The 18,951-nt window shown below is 41.3% G+C and overlaps 1 protein-coding gene across 1 annotated transcript in view; it reads left to right on the forward strand.

The window, feature by feature from the left end:
- The window catches only part of LOC124712470, a 76,646-nt gene that overhangs the window by 52,797 nt on the left and 4,898 nt on the right, over positions 1-18,951 (forward strand). Inside the window, exon 5 of the mRNA XM_047242769.1 lies at positions 2,358-2,474. Coding sequence (XP_047098725.1) covers positions 2,358-2,474 — 117 coding nt within the window. The remainder of the gene's footprint in view (positions 1-2,357; positions 2,475-18,951) is intronic.

The following is an 18,951-nucleotide window of genomic DNA, read 5'->3' on the forward strand; positions in this document are numbered from 1 at the left end:
TGCTAAGGGGCATGTACTTTGTTATGTAATAAAGTGTTTTAACTCCTGTAGTGATCAACATATTGAAGCAAGTATGATTTTTTAAATAAAATGGTATACTCTCTTTAACAGCATTCTTAAATGCTTAAAAATATTAGCAAAGCGATACAATGCTTGTTAATGTTGAGGTTGAAACTCTTAACAAAAGTATCTGAGAAATGTACTAAAACTGGAAAGGAATGTGGCCAGAGTCAGCTCCTGCAGTTTAAAGACTGCCAAAAGAGCTCTCATGTGAGGCACTGTAGTTAAATGCAGCAAGACAAATCTAGGCTACTAAGATGAAACCTCATTTCTTGTGTGACACGGTTACAGGGTCATCTATGATTTTTGTGTATGGAACTACAGCAAATCATAGCTTCTTATGCCTCAGCTGGGACTTGAGAAAAGTATTTCAATTGTGCTTGTGTCTCCAGGTTTTTGTGGAGACAACTAGTGTTTCCTCAGGCAGTTTTCCATTTAAACCCTCCCCGTTTCTGCTTACTTGTCAAAGCTAAAACAGAAATATAATTCATTCATGACTCCTCATGATAAACAGCCCTAATCCAGGGAAAAAATAAACTGCTGTGATAACTTATTTAGATTCAGGAAAAAAATACTGGACCTGTCTTTTCCTGGAAACACCTGAATACTTCCTGAAGTAAACCACCTGCTGTTGGACAAATGGGTGTATAAATACTCCTTGAAATTGTAACTAGATTGGATACAATTTAAACAAACAGTTTACTCAGAATGACTGATGACATGTCATCCACAAAATAAATACTTTTCTTAATGAAAGGCAGTTTTATACTTTTCTTAAATATGTTCTCAAACTGTTTATTATAAACTGCAATGCACATTTACAATCACTGTTTGAGAGATAGATGAACATATGAAAGTAAATGAGTGACATGGCATTTCATGCTGTGGTGATTTGATGGCATATATCATATGGCATAGTTGCTCTCCATAAAAAGAAATTAAGAGGTGTCAAGTCAACAGACCTGGTCAGCCATTCCATCCTATCCAATGGTCAGGAATCTTTACATTTAGTATTTGCATTGCAACTTGGGAAGAGTGAGCTGAGCAGCCATCATGTTGGAACCATATACACCACTGCTTATCCAGTGGTTATCTTGTAGAAGAACAGATGGAATGTCTGTAAGAAAGTGTTTATACATATTTCCAGTTAACATTCCTGAGATGAAGGAAGGCCTGAAAATGGAATTTCCTATGAGGCCCAACCATAGGTTTACACTTCATGGTCATTTTGTTGTTGTACATTACCATGGTTTGTAAAAGTTGTTTCATCAGTAAAGAGCACACGTTGTAAAAACATAGTATCATTTTGCAACTGGTGCAGAGCAAACCAGCAAAATTCTATGCAACTTTTGAAATTACATCCTGAGGAGTGCCTGATGTGGTGACTGATGATACAGATGGAATTGATGTTGACGCAAGATGTGAATGATACTCCTGTGGTTGATTCCACATTCCCTGGAAATACATCTTGTGCCACCATTTCCGGTATAAAACCTGCATGTCTAACTTTTTCTCATTGGTGTAGATGGCTGCATGCAAGGAATGTTGAAACAGAAATGACCTGCTGATAGATGACAGTTTCTGCTAGTTCTGCAGTGCAGACAAGTAAATAGTCAAAAGGCTGGGTACTACAATGTGGATTGGCATGAGCATATTTACAACACAGTTCCAGCTGACTTACCTTTAAATTTTAGAATTTTTCTTGGATTCTTTTGTGAAGAGTTTCAGCCTCTACATTAACAAGGATTATCACTGTACTTGTCTTTTCAAGAGCTTTCAATGTCATTAAGTGTAGTATATCATTCTATTTAAAATATCACACTTGCTTCAATACCTCAATTGACACAGAAGTTAAGGCTTCTTATCACATTCCAAGGTAAATGCCCCTTTGCATACTATCATTTGCCGAAAACCTTGTTTCGATATCTCGAACCATTCATGAAATGAAAGGGGTGTTACATTTTACATGATTCATCCTGTATATGGAGCCTACATAACCTTGGTCATGTGAAAAAATGTAGTGTTTTGTATTTTAAAGAGGGACAGAGAGGATAGGAGAATGAAAGTCTTTTGGAATTTTTATTTATTAATTTAAAATATATTAGACATATAAACAAGAAAAGAAACAATACACACACACACACACACACACACACACACACACACACACACACACACACACAGAGAGAGAGAGAGAGAGAGAGAGAGAGAGAGAGAGAGAGAGAGAGAGAAGCCATGGTTCCATCATATTTGATAAATTAAAATTGTTTTCATAATATTTTATTGTGGAACTCCAGGTAAGACATAACGAACGAAACACTGGTTATGTAACTTGTGGGTACGTGCAAATAGAAGAACATGTCTCCTGCAAATGTGGTTGTCCAGTAATGCCAGGTGACTACAATGACTTACAGGTGAGGGAAATTATGAAAATTTCATTAAATTTTACTAGTCATTTTACTGTTCACGTTTTCTTGGACCAGTACGATATGTAGAAGAATGCTCTGTTGTACTATGCTGAAAACTCTTTTTCTGATAGATGCAAACAAAAAAAGGGAATAGCATAGCAAAATTTATTAATGATTTATTGTATTAGCTTCCTGACTCATCTCATTACATTGTGTACATGTTTAATCAAGATTAGCATATCAGTTTTAAACATAGATACAGACAATCTGTCCTTTCAAGGCTTTTATTGTTTTGATGTTGAAAACACTAATGAAAAATGACGTATAAGTACCTTGTGTAATCTATATTCTATGCAGGAAGTCAAAGATATGAATATTAATAATGAAAATTAGTACACACAATTGATGTAACAACTTCAGAATGGCTCATTATAAAGTAAGAACTTAAGAAAATCCAAGTTTCCTGAGTTCACAGAGGACAAGATTGAAATAAAAATAATGAATTAAAGTGTATGTGAGAAGATTAAACTATATAATGGAATTTTAATGAAACTTATACAGAAAAAGTATTATATTTACCATCATGCAGCAGCAGTAAGCAGAACTGAGAATAATAAGAAACACAAGCTTTCTGAATCAAAGATGCCTACATGTTACAAAAGAGAAAAATTTGAAGAGAATGAGAGTAATGGGAGATGAGGATTTGTCTATGACACACAGTCTAAAAGGAAAAAAAAAAACAGGACAGGATGAGTGGAAAATGAAATTAGCAACAAATGAGATTAAAAACCCTAAAAGTTCGAAGCAGAGAAAAGACAAGGGCAGTGAACAACAGAAGCACAAATTATATGGAAATGTGGAGCAACAGAAAGAATGAAAGTAAAGTGAAATGGTAGAGAAACAGCAGCTAAGGAAAGAAATTATGTAAAATTAAAAGAAAAATCATAATTTGAAAATTGTGATAATTATGATATGAGGAGAAGAGGGTGAATAAGTAATCAGTGACAATTGTGGCAGCTCCAAGGATCATCTCAAATATGATGCCCTTTGATGGAGCAGATTCAACTAGCGATGGGACTGGTGTAGGCAGCTGTAAAGAGTACGCACAGAACGATCTTGTGATTTTCATTGTGATGGAAGACAGAAGAGTAACTCCATTATGGTCAATACTATTAAAAATCAAATGAATTTACCTTTTCTCTTTCAATATTACCCTGATCTGATAAGCATCAAGCAGTGTCTCCATTGCCTTATCAACTGTTCTCTGCACAGCTAATGCTCTCAACCTCCTGGCAATATACTGCACCCTTCTTCTGTGTATTCCTGTGTGATATGGGTCTTATCATTGTGACCACTCTGTTAAAGCTGCTTTACCATTAATGGAGGGAAAATTAATGTTTTTATATTCCCCTCTTTTTCTTTTCCTTTTTCCACTCAGCTGTATGTATTGATGTCAACATTATGTGTTATTAAATTCAGAGCCAAATGACTTTGAGCCATTTGGCTCTGAAATCAGTAATGTATCAATTTGGCATCAACAAATGCAAATGACTGGAAAAAGGAAAAGGTAAATTGGGGGCCAGGACACCTGTGAAAGCACCAATGTTGTATATCAGCTCTGCTGCAACCATTGCACAGCTTTTTATATTGGTGTGACTACAAACCAGGTCTCCAATATTCAGGTAGTGAAGGGGGACGAAAATTTAATAGTCATGGGTGACTGGAATTCGAGAGTAGGAAAAGGGAGAGAAGGAAACATAGTAGGTGAATATGGATTGGGGGAAGAAATGAAAGAGGAAGCCGCCTGGTAGAATTTTGCACAGAGCATAACTTAATCATAGCCAACACTTGGTTCAAGAATCATAAAAGAAGGTTGTATACATGGAAGAACCCTGGAGATACTAGAAGGTATCAGATGATTATATAATGGTAAGACAGAGATTTAGGAACCAGGTTTTAAATTGTAAGACATTTCCAGGGGCAGATGTGGACTCTGGCCACAATCTATTGGTTATGAACTGTAGAGTAAAACTGAAGAAACTGCAAAAAGGTGGGAATTTAAGGAGATGGGACCTGGATAAACTGACTAAACCAGAGGTTGTACAGAGTTTCAGGGAGAGCATAAGGGAACAATTGACAGGAATGGGGGAAAGAAATACAGTAGAAGAAGAATGGGTAGCTTTGAGGGATGAAGTAGTGTAGGCAGCAGAGGATCAAGTAGGTAAAAAGACGAGGGCTAGTAGAAACCCTTGGGTAACAGAAGAAATATTGAATGTAATTGATGAAAGGAGAAAATATAAAAACGCAATAAATGAAGCAGGCAAAAAGGAATACAAACGTCCCAAAAATGAGATCGACAGGAAGTACAAAATGGCTAAGCAGGTATGGCTAGAGGACAAATGTAAGGATGTAGAGGCTTATCTCACTAGGGTTAAGACAGATACTGCCTACAGGAAAATTAAAGAGACCTTTGGAGAAAGGAGAACCACTTGCATGAATATCAAGAGCTTTGATGGAAACCCAGTTCTTAGCAAAGAAGGGAAAGCAGAAAGGTCGAAGGAGTATATAGAGGGTCTATACAAGGGCGATGTACTTGAGGACAATATTATGGAAATGGAAGAGGATGTAGATGAAGATGAAATGGGAGATATGATACTGCGTGAAGAGTTTGACAGAGCACTGAAAGACATGAGTCGAAACAAGGCCCCGGGAGTAGACAACATTCCATTAGAACTACTGACGGCCTTGGGAGAGCCAGTCCTGACAAAGCTCTACCATCTAGTGAGCAAGATGTATGAGACAGGCGAAATACCCACAGACTTCAAGAAGAATATAATAATTCCAATACCAAAGAAAGCAAGTGTTCACAGATGTGAAAATTACCGAACTATCAGTTTAATAAGTCACAGCTGCAAAATACTAACGTGAATTCTTTACAGACGAAAGGAAAAACTGGTAGAAGCCAACCTCGGTGAAGATCAGCTTGGATTCCGTATAAATATTGGAACACATGAGGCAATACTGACCCTACGACTTATCTTAGAAAATAGATTAAGGAAAGCAAACCTACATTTCTAGCATTTGTAAACTTAGAGAAAGCTTTTGACAATGTTGACTGGAATACTCTGTTTCAAATTCTAAAGGTGGCAGGGGTAAAATACCGGGAGCGAAAGGCTATTTACAATTTGTACAGAAACCGGATGGCAGTTATAAGAGTGGAGGGGCATGAAAAGGGAAGCAGTGGTTGGGAAGGGAGTGAGACAGGGTTGTAGCCTGTCCCCGATGTTATTTAATCGGTATATTCAGTAAGCAGTAAAGGACACAAAAGAAAAAATTCAGTGTAGGTATTAAAGTCCATGGAAAAGAAATAAAAACGTTGAGGTTCGCCGATGACATTGTAATTCTGTCAGAGACAGCAAAGGACTTGGAAGAGCAATTGAATGGAATGGACAGTGTCTTGAAAGGAGAATATAAGATGAACATCAACAAAAGCAAAATGAGGATAATGGAATGTAGTCGAATTAAGTCATGTGATGCAGAGGGAATTAGATTAGGAAATGAGACACTTAAAGTAGTAAAGGAGTTTTGCTATTTGGGGAGTAAAATAACTGATGATGGTCGAAGTAGAGAGGATATAAAATGTAGACTGGCAATGGCAAGGTAAGCGTTTCTGAAGAAGAGAGATTTGTTAACATCGACTATAGATTTAAGTGTCAGGAAGTCGTTTCTGAAAGTATTTGTATGGAGTGTAGCCATGTATGGAAGTGAAACATGGACGATAAATAGTTTGGACAAGAAGAGAATAGAGGCTTTTGAAATGTGGTGCTACAGAAGAACGCTGAAGATTAGATGGGTAGATCAAATAACTAATGAGGAGGTATTGAATAGAATTGGGGAGGAGTTTGTGGCACAACTTGATAAGAAGAAGGGACCGGTTGGCAGGACATGTTCTGAGGCATCAAGGGATCACAAATTTAGCATTGGAGGGCAGTGTGGAGGGTAAAAATCATAGAGGGAGACCAAGAGATGAATACACTAAGCAGATTCAGAAGGATGTAGGTTGCAGTAAGTACTGGGAGACGAAGAAGCTTGCACAGGATACAGTAGCAAGGAGAGATGCATCAAACCAGTCTCAGGACTGAAGACAACAACAACAACAACCCAGGTATCAAGCTGGAACATCCACCACCAAACTGTGGCCAAGAGCAAAATAGACCAATCTGTGGCTCAACATGGAGCTAAACATAACATTTTTTATTTCAAAGGCTGCTTCACAACCTGGGCCATCTGTATCCTCCCATCCACCACCAGCTTTTCTGAACTGCACAAATCAGAATTACCCGTACAACACATGCTCCACTCCTGAAATTATCCTGGCCTCAACCTACAGTGTTCTACTATCCCAACTCCCTCCACTGAATGGTTTCTGTCCCTCTGTCCCACCACATCCTCCCTTTTCACATCCTTACACCCTCACTGTTTGCCACCCTCGGTAAATGCACTCACCTGTCCTTACCCCTTCCCTGATTCTCTCCTTTTCTGCTCCCTGTTGTTTCTGTCAAACACCCCACCTCCCGGTGCTGCACCTATAATTTTTGTCAGGCTGCCATCTAGTCCCTGCATGCCCTGCCAAATAGTGCTCTTTTCTGCCCCCACCCCTTCCCTGCTACCCCTACCCCTCCCCCTTCTCTGCCCCACTCCAGCTGCACCTGCAATTCTTGTCAGGCTGCCAGCTAGTCCCTGCATGCCCTGCCAGACAGTGCTCTTTTTGTCCCCACCTCTTCCCTGCTACCCCTTCCCCTTCCTTGCCCCATTCCAGGTTGTTATTCATGCGATAGTTACAAAGGGTGTTCAAAAAGTTTTTCATAATCATCTCTAATTTTTTTTTATTTTTTTCAGGAGGAGAATTTTTTGTGAACATACTTGGAACATTTAGCTATACATTGAGCGTAGTCAATGTAGCCTCCATCAGCTGTGACACATCTGGCCCAAAGTTCTTTCCATGATGTAAATGCACTTTGGTAAAATTCTAGGGATTGACTTTTACACCATTGTTTGACACAGGAAATAACGTCTTATTCACTGTCAAATGTTTTAACGTGCAAGTGCGCCTTCAGATGACCAAAGAGGTAAAAATCAGTTGGAGTCAAGTCTGGACTGAAGGGAGGATGAGGAACAGTTTTCCAACCCATTTTCCTGATTTTCTCCTGTGCCATAAGGACTGTATGGGGTTTGGCACTGTCATGGTGTAGCCTGTTCAGCTGACACTGAAGCTGTGGCCTGTGGGTCTTCATGGCACATTGCAGCTTGTCCAATGACAAACAGTAACGGTCCCAATTAATTGTGGAACCAGGTTCCAAAATGCCAATGAAAATGACACAACACTGATCCCAGAAGAAGGAGGCCCTCACCTTTCGGCCTGCTGTTTGTGAAAGTCTTGGTTTCTTCTTCTGAGGGGAACCCGGAAGATGCCACTCCATAGATTGGGGTTTGCTCTCAGGTTTGGAAAAAAACAACTGTATTTCATCCTGGGGAATGATGCCATCAAAACACCATTTTCACTCTTCAGTAAAGGTCTCTATGAGACCCTCGCACACATTCTTCCTCATCGTTTTCATTTCTCTTTTCAATAATCTAGGCACCCAATGTGCACAGATTTTTCTGTACCCTAGTGACTGTACCAGCGATACCACATTACCCAATGACAAATGTGTCATTTCAACAAGCTGTCGTGTCATCACACATCTGTCATGCTGTCAATGGTCTACCCCATCATGGATTGTCCAGTACAGAGAAATCACCTTCTTTAAAACTCTTCAACCACCACTGGATACTGCTGTGATCCACTGTGTCCTCCCTGTAAATAGGGAGCAACGTCCTGTGAATCGATGTGGCAGAGTCATCGCTGGTCTTGAAGAGGAACTCCATCACCAACTGTTGTCGTCTACTTCACAGTCCATTATGGCTCACCTGTAAATAAAAGAAAATACTTTTATATAACAACTTATAGCTAAATGTTCCAAGTATGTTCACAAAAAATTTCATTCTCCTCCTGCAAAAAATACAAAAATTATAGACTACTGTTAAAAATTTTTTGAATGCCCTTTGTATATTCTGGGTGGAGCTGTTGGTAGTAAGCGGTTTTGTGTGCATGAGGTGTGCTTGTTTGTGTGAATGTGTGTATGTTTTGTGTGTGTGCTCTCTTTGCTGAAGAGGTCTTTGGCCAAAAGCCATAATGTGTAACAGTGTTTTCATTGTGCATGTTTTCAATTCAATATGTCATCTTTACAGTGAGTAGAAATTTTTCCTTTTCCTAATATTGGAATAGAACAATATTTATTTTTCCTTTATTCATGTGCAGAACAACTTTTACAGCATACACACGGGTATAAGCCATATATTGGAAAGTAGGTTGAGGAGGAGTGTAGCAAATAATGAAATTACCAGGAAATCAGAAATCTTATTTTGTATGATTTATGCAAACAGCTGGTAGAATGGACTTAATCTAATGAAATGGCCAAAAGAAATCATAGCTTCGATGGAGAGTTTTGCTTGATGCGTTTCAGACCAGGGTAGTTTTGAAGAGAAGACATACAGTCACTTGACTTTGCAGAAGGACTGGCTATAATAGAGTTACAGAGGTGGCATGCTAATCTTCTCGGGAGTGAAACTGGTGTAATAATTGTGGGAAGTGAAGGACTGATAAACTGATTATACATTCCTGCAGTGAATAAATGTTTCAACAGACATGTTAGCAGGCATGCAGAACAGGGAAAAGTCAACCTGGGAAGGTTGGCAACTACCAAAATGTTATAATATTGTACTCAGTGGCACTATCATCAGAAATGTGGAGTTGTATGTGAAGTTTTCATTTACTCAATGCCAGTACATCTCATTCTTTCTTTTCAAATTCTGGGATGGAATAAGAATAAGAATTCGATTGAATACTATTCATCACATAGAAGAGACGTTGAGCAGAAGATAGGGACATTTAAAAGTAGACAGTTCAACAGTTATTGAATGAAATCCTTCATCACATGTACAAACACACATACATATACAACTCGCGCACACATGGTCACTGTTGCCTCCAAGCACTGAGCCCTTGGAGCTTGGAAGTGATGTCAGCTACTGTGGTCTGTGAAATGGGATGGATAAGTCTGTCAGCATCTGGCCCACATTGTGCAAATGCAGCTGATTTGGTATCACCAGAGTTGGCCACAAGATCTTGCACTGTCATCAATTGGAGGATGAGGAATGATGTTTTCCCAATTCAGTCCTAGATGTTTCCATTTGAGTTTGCTCTTCCTCATCTATCAACGTTTGTGGTACAAATCAGGCACATATTCAAATGTTTATGAATAATAATTCTTACGCTGTTTTTGCTTATCTTCAACACTTTTACTATCATTTTCACAGAAAGCTGCTGATCATCTGCAAGCATCTGTCACATTCAGTGATGTTGTCTGGGATTGTGCTTGTTGATGGTCGACTCAAACGCAGCTCATCCTTGACACCTTCTTTTCTTCTCTAAACTGTTTAAACTACTGAAGCACACTTTTTACTCAGTGCTTCAACACCATAACTTAGACTAACATTCGATGAGTCTCCCTCACTGTATTCCCTAATTTGAAGCAAAACTTCAGTTAAGACTTTGCTGCATTTTGCACTCCATTTTGAATTACACAAGTTCTCACACAAACTCTGTTAGCTTTGCTGCAATATACATCACAGCATCACTTTGGTGATTTACATGATAGAGCACTTGTTGACATGTTTCTCAGTGCTTATGCATGGGCACATCATTATAACCAGTGTAGTTTTTAACATCTGGGACTATTCAGCAAACTTTTCAGATGCAACTTCTATGGCATGGCTACTTTCACCTGTGGCTCTGCCTCTGGTGGGATAGGGCAAGCCTGTGACAGGGTCTTCACCTGGATCCTCCACAGCGATATGACACTTGGTGTAGGAGAGAACAGAAGTCCGGGGCATTCTCTTGCTCTGTGCCCTTAAAGGTGGGAGACTCAGCAGTGATCAAAAACATGAGGATGCTGAAGGCAATGGAAACCACTGCATTATAGACACACAATGTGAATCCACAGGACAAGTGGCCTGTAATTGAAAAAGTGTCATGATGATATCTCCATTCAGATCTCCAGGAGGGGACTGACAATGGGGAGGCACCCATGAGAAAAACATTGAGTAACAAATGGAAGGATAATATTCTACAAGTCAGGGTATGGAATGTCACAAGTTTGAACAAGGTAGAAAAGCTATGAAATCTGAAAAGGAAAATGATAAGGCTTGGTCTAGATATAGTGGGGTCAGTGAAGTGAAATGGAAAGAAGACAATGATTTCTGGTCAGATGAGTGTAGAGTAATGTCAGTAGGAGCAGAAAATGGGATATTGGGAATAGAATTCATTATAATCAGGAATGTAGGAAATAGAGTGAGTTACGGTGAACATTTCAGTGATAGGGTTGTTCTCATCAGAATCAACAGCATGGCAATGATAGTTCAGATACACATGCTGACATCACAATCTGAAGATAACGAGATAGAGAATGTATATGAAGACATTCAATACATCATTCAGTATGTAAAGGAAGATGGAAATCTAATAGTTATGGAGGATTGGAATGTGGTTGTAGGAGAAGCAGTAGAACAAAGGGTTATGGGAAAATATCAGCTTGCTGGTAGCAATGAAAGAGGAGAAAGACTGATTGAGTTATGCAGCATATTTCAGCTAGTAAGAGCAAATATTCTGTTCAAGAATCACAAGAAGAGGAGGCACACATGGAAAAGGCCAGAAGATATGGGAAGACTTCAGTTACGTTACATCATGGTCAGGCAGGGATTCTGAAATAAGATACTGAATTGTAATGCATATTCAGTAGCAGATGTATACTCAGATCATAATTTAATGGTGATGAAGAGTAGACTGAAGTTTAAGAGACTAATTAGGAAGAATCAGTGCACAAAGAAATGGGACATATAAGTACTCAGGAATGAAGTGATATTCTTAAAGTTCTCTGAGGCCACAAATACTGTGACAAGGAATAGTTCAGTAGACAGCTCAGTTGAAGAGGACTGAGCTTCTCTAAAAAGGGCAATCACAGAAGGTGAAAACAAAAACATAGGTACAAAGAAGGTAACTGTGAAGAAACCAGGGGTAACAGGAGAAATACTCAGTTGACCAATGAAAGAAGGAAGTACAAAAATGTTCAGGGAAATTCAGGAATGTCAAAATACATGTCACTTAGGAATGAAATAAATAGGAAGTACAGGGAAGCTAAGGCAAAATGGCTGCATGAAAAATGTGAAGAAATTGAAAAAGAAATGGTTGTCAGAAGGACTGACCCAGCATATAGAAAAGTCAAAACAAGCTATGATGAATTTAAAAGTAAGGGCGGTACCATTAAGAGTGCAATAGGAATTCCACTGTTAAATGAAGAGAAGAGAGCAGATAGGTGGAAAGAGTATATTGAAAGCCTCTATGAGGGAGAAAACTTATCTGATGATGTGATAGAAGAAAAAACAGGAGTTGAGATAGAAGAGATAGGGGATCCAGATCTGGAATCAGAATTAAAAGAGCTTTGGAAGACTTAATATCGAATAAGGCAGACTGGACAGATAACACCCCACCAGAATGTCTAAAATCACTGGGGGTAGTGGCAACAAAACAACCATTCACCTTGGTGTGTAGAGTGTATGACTCTGGCAATATACCATCTGACTTCCGGAAAAACACCATCCGCACAATTCCAAACATTGCAAGAGCCAACAAGAAGCGAGAATCATCATACAGCCAGCGTAACAGCTCATTAGTCCAAGTTGCTGACAAGAATAATATACAGAAGAATGGGAAAGAAAATTGAGGATGTGTTAGATGACAATCAGTTTGGTTTTAGGAAAGGTAAAGGCACCAGAGAGGCAATTCTGACATTGCAGTTGATAATGGAAGACAAGAGAAAAATCAAGACCTCTTCATAGGATTTATCAACCTGGAAAAAGCATTCCACAATGCAAAATGGTGCAATATGTTAAAAACTCTGAGACAAATTGGGGCAGGCTGTAGGGAAAGATGTATAATGTGTACAACAGCCAAGAGGGAACAATAAGATTGGAAGACTTAGAACAAAGTCTTCAGATTAAAAAGGGTGTAAGGTAGGGATGTAGTCTTTTGTCACTACAGTTTAATCTGTACATCAAAGAAGCAATGGCACAAATAAAAGAAAGGTTCAAAACTGGAATTAAAATTCAAGGGGAAAGGATATCAATGGTATAGTTCGCTGATGACGTTGCTATCCTCAGTGAAAGTGGAGGAGAATTACACAATTTGCTGAATGGAATGAACAGACAGAATACAAATTGAGAGTAAACTGAAAAAAGGTGAAAGTAACGAGAAGTAGAAGAAATGACAACAGCGAGAAACATAACCGAAGGGTTGGCATTCGTGAAGCAGATGAAGGTAAAGAAGTTACCTAGGCAGCAAAATAACCCATGATGGACAGAGCAAGGAAGACATAAAAAGCAGACTAGTACAGTCAAAACAAGCATTCCTGGCCAAGAGAAGTCTACTAGTATTACTTTGGAAGGAGTGGAAAGGATCTGGGGTAGGATGCCCTCATTTCCCGGCATGGTCATAGATAACCAAAACCCTTGAGGACGATACGGTTCAGTTGCTCCAGTACAGTCATACTGGGTGCTGAGGGGGTGGGGGGGGGTACTCCTTCCTAGCTGATTCTTGGGGATGGTGGGAGGATTAGGTATAAATGAGGATATGGCACGAGAAATCTGTGTTTGATGTGAGACCTTTAGCCACTGGGCAAGGGAAATCTCATCACTGCAGATACCCCATGTGCAGATGGCCAGGCTGTATGAGAGTGAGTTTTTGTTGTGGAAGGGGTGATAGCTGTCAAATCAAAAATCTAGGTACTGCTGGTGCTTAGTAGGTTTAATATGGATAGACATGTAGATAGAGCTGTCAGAAAGCTTGAGGTCAACATCCAGTAAAGTGACACGTAGGTTTGAGGAGGACCACATGATGTGGATGGGAGAGAAGGTGCTAAGGATGTGGAGGAATGAGGGTAGTGTGTCTTCACCCCAAGTTCAGACCATGAAGATATCATCAATGAACCTGGACCAGACAAGGGGTTTGGAATTTCAGGAGGCTAGGAAGGTTCTCTCTAGATGATCCATAAATAGGTTAGCATAGGAAGGTGCCAAGCAGATGCCAATGACTGTGTTGCAGATTTGTTTACAAACCTCCCCCCAAAGGAGTAGTAGCTGTGCATACCAATATAGTTGGTAAGATGTATGAGGACAGTGGCTCTGGGTTTGGAGTCGGAAGGACAGCAGGAGAAATAGGGCATGAGCAGTGTTGGTGTACAGGGAGGTGGCATCAACAGTGATCAGTAGGGATCCAGGTAGTAATGGTGTGGGGATGATTGAGAGTTAATGAAGGAAGTTGGCAGTATCTTTGATGAAAGAAGCTAAGCTTTGGGGAGTTGGTAGGAGGTGCAGGTTGACAAGAGTGGAAATCCTCTCAGCAAGAGCACAGTAACTGACTACATTGAGGCATCCAGGACTGTTAGGTCTGTGGACTATGGGAAGCATGTAGAAGGTTGGTGTGTGTGTGAGGGGGGGGCAGGGGGGGGATTGTTGTGGGTGAGAAAGCAGATAGACTCAGGGGAGAGATTCTGGAATGAGCCAAAGGCTTTCACTCAGGATTAGAGGTTATTATGGTGGATTTCTGGAATGGGATTACTATGGACGACCACATAGGTAAAGGACTCAGACAGTTGGCAGAAGTGTTCTCCGTGGTAATCGCTATGATTCATCATGACAGTGGTGGAGCCTTTTTCTGCAGGGAGGATGATTACATCAGGATGTTTTGAGGCTGTAAGTGGCTGTCCTTTCTTCTACTAAGAAGTTAGTATTCTTACAGAGAGACCTGGGGTAGTACAGTGCGGCCAATCTGGAGGCAAAGAATTCCTGGAAGGTGAATAGGGGGCAGTTAGGTGAAAATGAGATGGGCGTGACAATTGGATGGTGGTACTAACTGGGAGAGGCAAGGTTAAATGCTGCTATTAGATTGACTGGTTGGAGGGATTTGCAGAAAAGGGCGTTTCAACTTTAGTGATTGAGAGAAGAAAAGTAGTCCTTTGACAAGCCCAATGTGGTTAAAAATGAGTGCAGGCCTATAGGTGAGGCTTTTGTATAGGGTTGAATCTTCTGTGGGATTGGTGAAAATGTTAACAACAATGTTTCGGGTTTGTCTGAGTTCTCTATTTCATGGAATGCTGGAAGGGAGTTTTGGAGGATGAGGCAAACTGACAAGGTCAGCATGCAGGGTCTGGCTGCTACGAAGGGTTAATAAGGGGGTTCTCTGTGGGTGGAATTGGTGTTGATGGGCAGTGGTGCTCCAAGGCAGGAGTACATTGTCAAGAAGTTTGATAATTTGTGGAAGTGATGTCTTGAGTGCTCCTCCAGGTCTTACAGTGTAAGGGTTTCCACAAGGTTTTCCACAATTGAAAGAAGAATGGAGAGAGAGAGATTGGTGGTGGGAGGACAGGACAAGATGGAGAGGCTTATGTTCGAAACAGACCCGACCAGGGGCTGGAAACTGTAGTAGTAGTAGAAGAAGAATATGATGATGATGATGATGATGATGATGATGAGTAGATTCTGCCTTTGAATTTGTAATGGTTATTTGTAAGTGTGGTATAGAAAAGACAGGCTAAGGTGTAATAGGCAGTGATGGGTTAATTGTGGGTAACATAAGCTGGGGAACGATAGTCTATAATAACTCTACACTTCTGGGGTTTGTTGAAGGAAAACTGAACAGTCTAGGATGCATCAGAACATTACACAGTCTGCTCTAGCATCATATATAAAATGTATTCTCTTCCATCAAAAAAAATCCCTTACATACCTTCCTTGTGACAGATATGCTGATGAATACAACTGCCAACTCCACTGGGCAAACAATCACTAAAACATGTCCCACATTGAGCAACTGTAGGATGTAATAGACTGACAACTAATTGCACAACAGGTGGAAGTAATACAGAACATTGTTTCGCAAAAGAGCATGTAGGAATGTACTTAAATAATCACAAAAAAAAACTTAGATCGTGGATGTGAGAAATAGCATGTTGAGCACTAGCACAGTGAGTTATGTTCACAATAAGTTTAAGACAAACAACAGGTTTATTCAGCTAACTCAGTTACTGTAGGGAGCACTGAAATGGTATCGGAAATTAATATTTCTTAGCAAAAGTCACTTGCTGAGAAAATAACATGAAATAAAAGAGCAGCAACATGAGGTAGAGTAATAATAGCATCCTTAGTGACAATTTGCCAGGAAAATAAATCTCTACTCATGTTCCACTTGAGTGTGGGACACAGAACAAAGTCAGTAACTGGTTGCTGAATATTCACTAGCACAGAGATGATTTTTGCTGATACAAGGCATGGAACTGGTAATGTCTCTCATGGAAGAAATGGTCATGGCAAGATTCAAGGAAATGGAACACAATTTTTTGATATGAGTGTACCACCCATGATGGGTGGGATGTTAAATCTTGGTTAGTGCCTGCATAGCCACATGCACTTGCCAGCTGGAGGGAATGTCTTGTAGTGTGATGCACTGCATTACATACCAACCTGCATTGCATGGGTAGAGACTGCATGGCATGGATGATTTTCAGTATTTGGCAATGAGCACCTCAGATATGAAGGGCACAGCCACGTGGCATGTCCATCATGTTGTGCGTGTGGGATCGAACTGAGATGTTGTCACCTTGATGGGAAGATGAGAACTCAGAGTGAGGTTAGGCCAATAGAAGTCTAGCTAGTTGTGGAGCTATAGTCTTGGTCCCCATAGCCACCACCATAGTAGACGGTTGTCCAGTTGCACAACAGAACTGAGAGCTTTGGGTGGAGGCAGGCAGAGGTGCTGCATTAGCAGATGGCACTAGTGAGTTAGGCACATACGGAATGAGGCTGGGTTGCTTAGACCAATGTACGGTGGAGGGCCATCACACAGTTCCCACTCCCACAAGAATGGTACATGGAGGAGGAACAAAGTGGCAATGATGGAGGCTGGTACTAGCAGAAAGGTGTGTTTTACCAATGGTGAGGCTCAGGGCTGCCAACTGACTTCAGGATAACAGGCATGAGTTAGGCAGGTAGTTGGCATTCAGTAGTGCAGGGGCACTGCATGACAGGGAGGAGCTAGTGAGTGCCTGAGTGATATATCAGCTGGTGGTGCGTGGGTTGTGGGGTGCTGAGCCAGGTCTACTAGAGCAAGGAGGTGAAGGGAAAATGAATGAAGAGCAGCCTATTTCAGGAGCTGCACATGCAGCGAGCAGGTGCTGGGTAATGTTGGCAGTCGGGATGGTAGATGCAGGAACAGTGTGGCACTGCTAGGTCACTATGTGGAGTGGCTGACAACTTAGAGGCTACATTTGACAGCGCGAAATGCACACATCAGGCACTCTGTGATTTAGGACAGTGGCTGGCAGGTCTGGGCTAGAGCACTGCAAAAGTATGAAATAATGCCACTAGGAGACTGACATATGTAGCAAGGTTGGCAGTGTGGCATCAGGGGTGTAGTCAGCATATAGCATAGGTGAAATGGCTTCAGGAGAGGTAGAGGGACAGGGGTGGGAGTGCCCTGGACATCGATGATGTTTATGCCTGCATTGTTAGTGGCTGGTGGATTGGGGACAGAGTTGGGAGCAGTACCGGCATAATTTGATGGAATTGCTGCCATGTCCAAGGCAGTGGTGCAGTAGGATGGCATCACTGCAGGTTGGCAGCAGGGGTACTGCGAATGGTGTTGGCACTGATGCTGGCTTTATCGTTGGTGGGCGGCTGTAGAATGTTGATGAGGATGGTGGTTGGGCTGAGTGGTGTGAGGCCAGGCAGCATGTAGGCCTCAGGCTATTGATTTGATTGAGACACAGGTAGGAGTGTCTTGAAGATGTAGGGTGAATTTCTTGGAGTATTGCCTCAGGAGCTGGTGGGGGAGAGGGGGAGGGGGAGTAGTGTGGGCAAAATGGGGACTGATGAACATTGAAGCACAGCATGTCATGGGTGTATGAGGTGAGGTCACTGTGAGTGAATGTTCTATGAGTTTGTCATTTACTGGAGGGAGGCAGATGTGTTGCAGGAGAGAGGCAGATCGGTGAGCTTCAGGAAGTGGTCTGGCACTATGAGTGACTGGCACATAAACAATGTCAGTAGCTGAAATCTCCATGTCAGCTTTGTGAGTGATATGAAGGCCAATATGTACCAGAGGCAGAGTGGTGGAAGTGTGCATGCATGCTGCTTTGAACCAGATTATATAAAAGTCAATTGAAGCCTTGTGGAAGGCAGTGGGCAGGAACAGGTGCAGTGAGCCAGTGGATACTTCACACCATGTATTGCTGTCGGAGCCATGGACCAAAGTACAATGAAGTGAAGGCCCAAAGCAGCAACCAGGCAGAGGTGAGTGAGTTCCAGTTTGTGCTCCTGGCCAGTGCTGAGGGCCTCATAGTCCAGAGATGAAGCGACAGTGCAGCTGCAGCTGAGATAGTTGGTGGTGATGATGTCAATTATGGCAACATGACATATGTCAGCAGTAAACTCTAAGATGAATGACTATTGATTGAATTTATGTGGGGAGCACTGGTCAATATCTTTTGAGAGGGAAAACATTACAGGTTTGTGGTTGGTAAAGAATGGGATTCTACCAACAGCCAAAAGTATTTGATTGCCTTGTAGATGGTGAGGGGCTCTCTGCCATTTGTGTTCCAGTGCTGTTGAGTGGCAGAGAGCTAGCAGCTGAAAAAATTCGAGTGGATACCAAGTACCACTAACATGCTTCTGCAGGACAGCACTGATGGCTGCCTCACTTACATCAGTCTGATGACAAGTGAGCCAGGGGGATGGAGTGGGATGAGCAGGCAGGGTAGTGTCCACCAAGTTGCACTTGGTGGCAGTGAAGCTGTCTTCATTTGTAGTGTCCATGGTATCAGTTTGTTCCCCTTTGTTTTGATGCTATAAAGGACAGTGGTGAGTGGCTCCTGCATAGCAGTGGAATTCCTCATTTAGCAGTGGCAGAAGTTGAGCAAGCTGCAGAAATGATGGAGGTACTTGACTGTCGCAAGGTGTGGGAAATCAAGGGAGGTTGGGCTGGGAACGAGAGTTGGCAGCGGACATGGTATGACCCAGGAGTATCTCTTTCCTGACACAGAAATCAAGCTTTGCGGTGTTGACAATGATGCCAGCATCCTGGAGGCATTCAAAGATCATGTGAAGGTGCTTGCAGTGTTCTTCAAGTGTCACTGAGAAAATGAAGATTTCATTCAAGTAGGTGAAACACCAGGACAACCTCAGAGGCTGAAGGTAATAAAGCCACTCTCATACAAGTGGAATGACGTGATGATGACAATATTCGGGATGGCCTTGGGTGTGACAAGAATCTAGG

This window comes from Schistocerca piceifrons, chromosome 1, assembly GCF_021461385.2.
Source record: "Schistocerca piceifrons isolate TAMUIC-IGC-003096 chromosome 1, iqSchPice1.1, whole genome shotgun sequence".
Taxonomy (NCBI): domain Eukaryota; kingdom Metazoa; phylum Arthropoda; class Insecta; order Orthoptera; family Acrididae; genus Schistocerca; species Schistocerca piceifrons.